Here is a 657-nt window from a genome sequence, read left to right on the forward strand (position 1 = left end):
TCACCAGAGTTGTGGCAGATATATGACAGGACGCAGATCTTTTGATGGTTTAATTGCTATTCTATTGTTTTCCATTAAGAAAAACAAGGGGTGCAACTGCCGTTGCGCAACTGTTTTCGTACCAGGAGCAATGCTTTGTTACCACGGGGATTTTTTAGATAGTGATGAGTAGGTATTGAGAAAAGATTTCTCAACACCTCCCACCCAAAAAAAGGTGCACCGGGTTTTATGCGTCACCGGATGGTTCCACCAGGCGGAGTGATCTTGCAGATCGGGTTACCGTTCCTCGTCTGGTTTTCACCGTCGCCGATATGACTACACCGTCTTCACTTGGGGTGGAATTCAATGATCCTTCTGATCGTCCATTTGATCCATGCAGTACTGGGTTCGTGCACTAGCACAATGTCACCCCACTCTGGACTCTTGTTGAGTTTTTCCGCCATCTTCCACGCGTGGTCAGGGTGGTGACATACTCTTGCTTCCATCTTTTTCCATAGCTGGGGCAGTCATGCGTTGCTGATACCGCCCATCTCCTTATAAAAATGGCTTAACTCCACATGTGGAGTCCATCACGCCGGTAGAATTCCAATACTCAAACTCGGTAGTCCTGAAAGCTCACGGCCCGATTTAAAAAATGGGCAGGAGTTAATGCTGCTT

At 47.2% G+C, this 657-nt stretch overlaps 1 protein-coding gene across 1 annotated transcript; it reads left to right on the plus strand.

Annotated features, from left to right (window-relative positions):
* Positions 1 to 22: 22 nt before the first annotated feature.
* On the plus strand, positions 23 to 398 carry Tsp_15429 (conserved hypothetical protein). Its single transcript, XM_003367735.1, is given in 2 exon segments — positions 23 to 161; positions 181 to 398. 2 exon segments carry the CDS (start codon positions 23 to 25, stop codon positions 396 to 398), a joined length of 357 nt encoding a protein of 118 aa, XP_003367783.1.
* The last annotated feature ends 259 nt before the right edge of the window (positions 399 to 657 follow it).

Source organism: Trichinella spiralis (assembly GCF_000181795.1).
Source record: "Trichinella spiralis strain ISS 195 chromosome Unknown Scfld3774, whole genome shotgun sequence".
Taxonomy (NCBI): domain Eukaryota; kingdom Metazoa; phylum Nematoda; class Enoplea; order Trichinellida; family Trichinellidae; genus Trichinella; species Trichinella spiralis.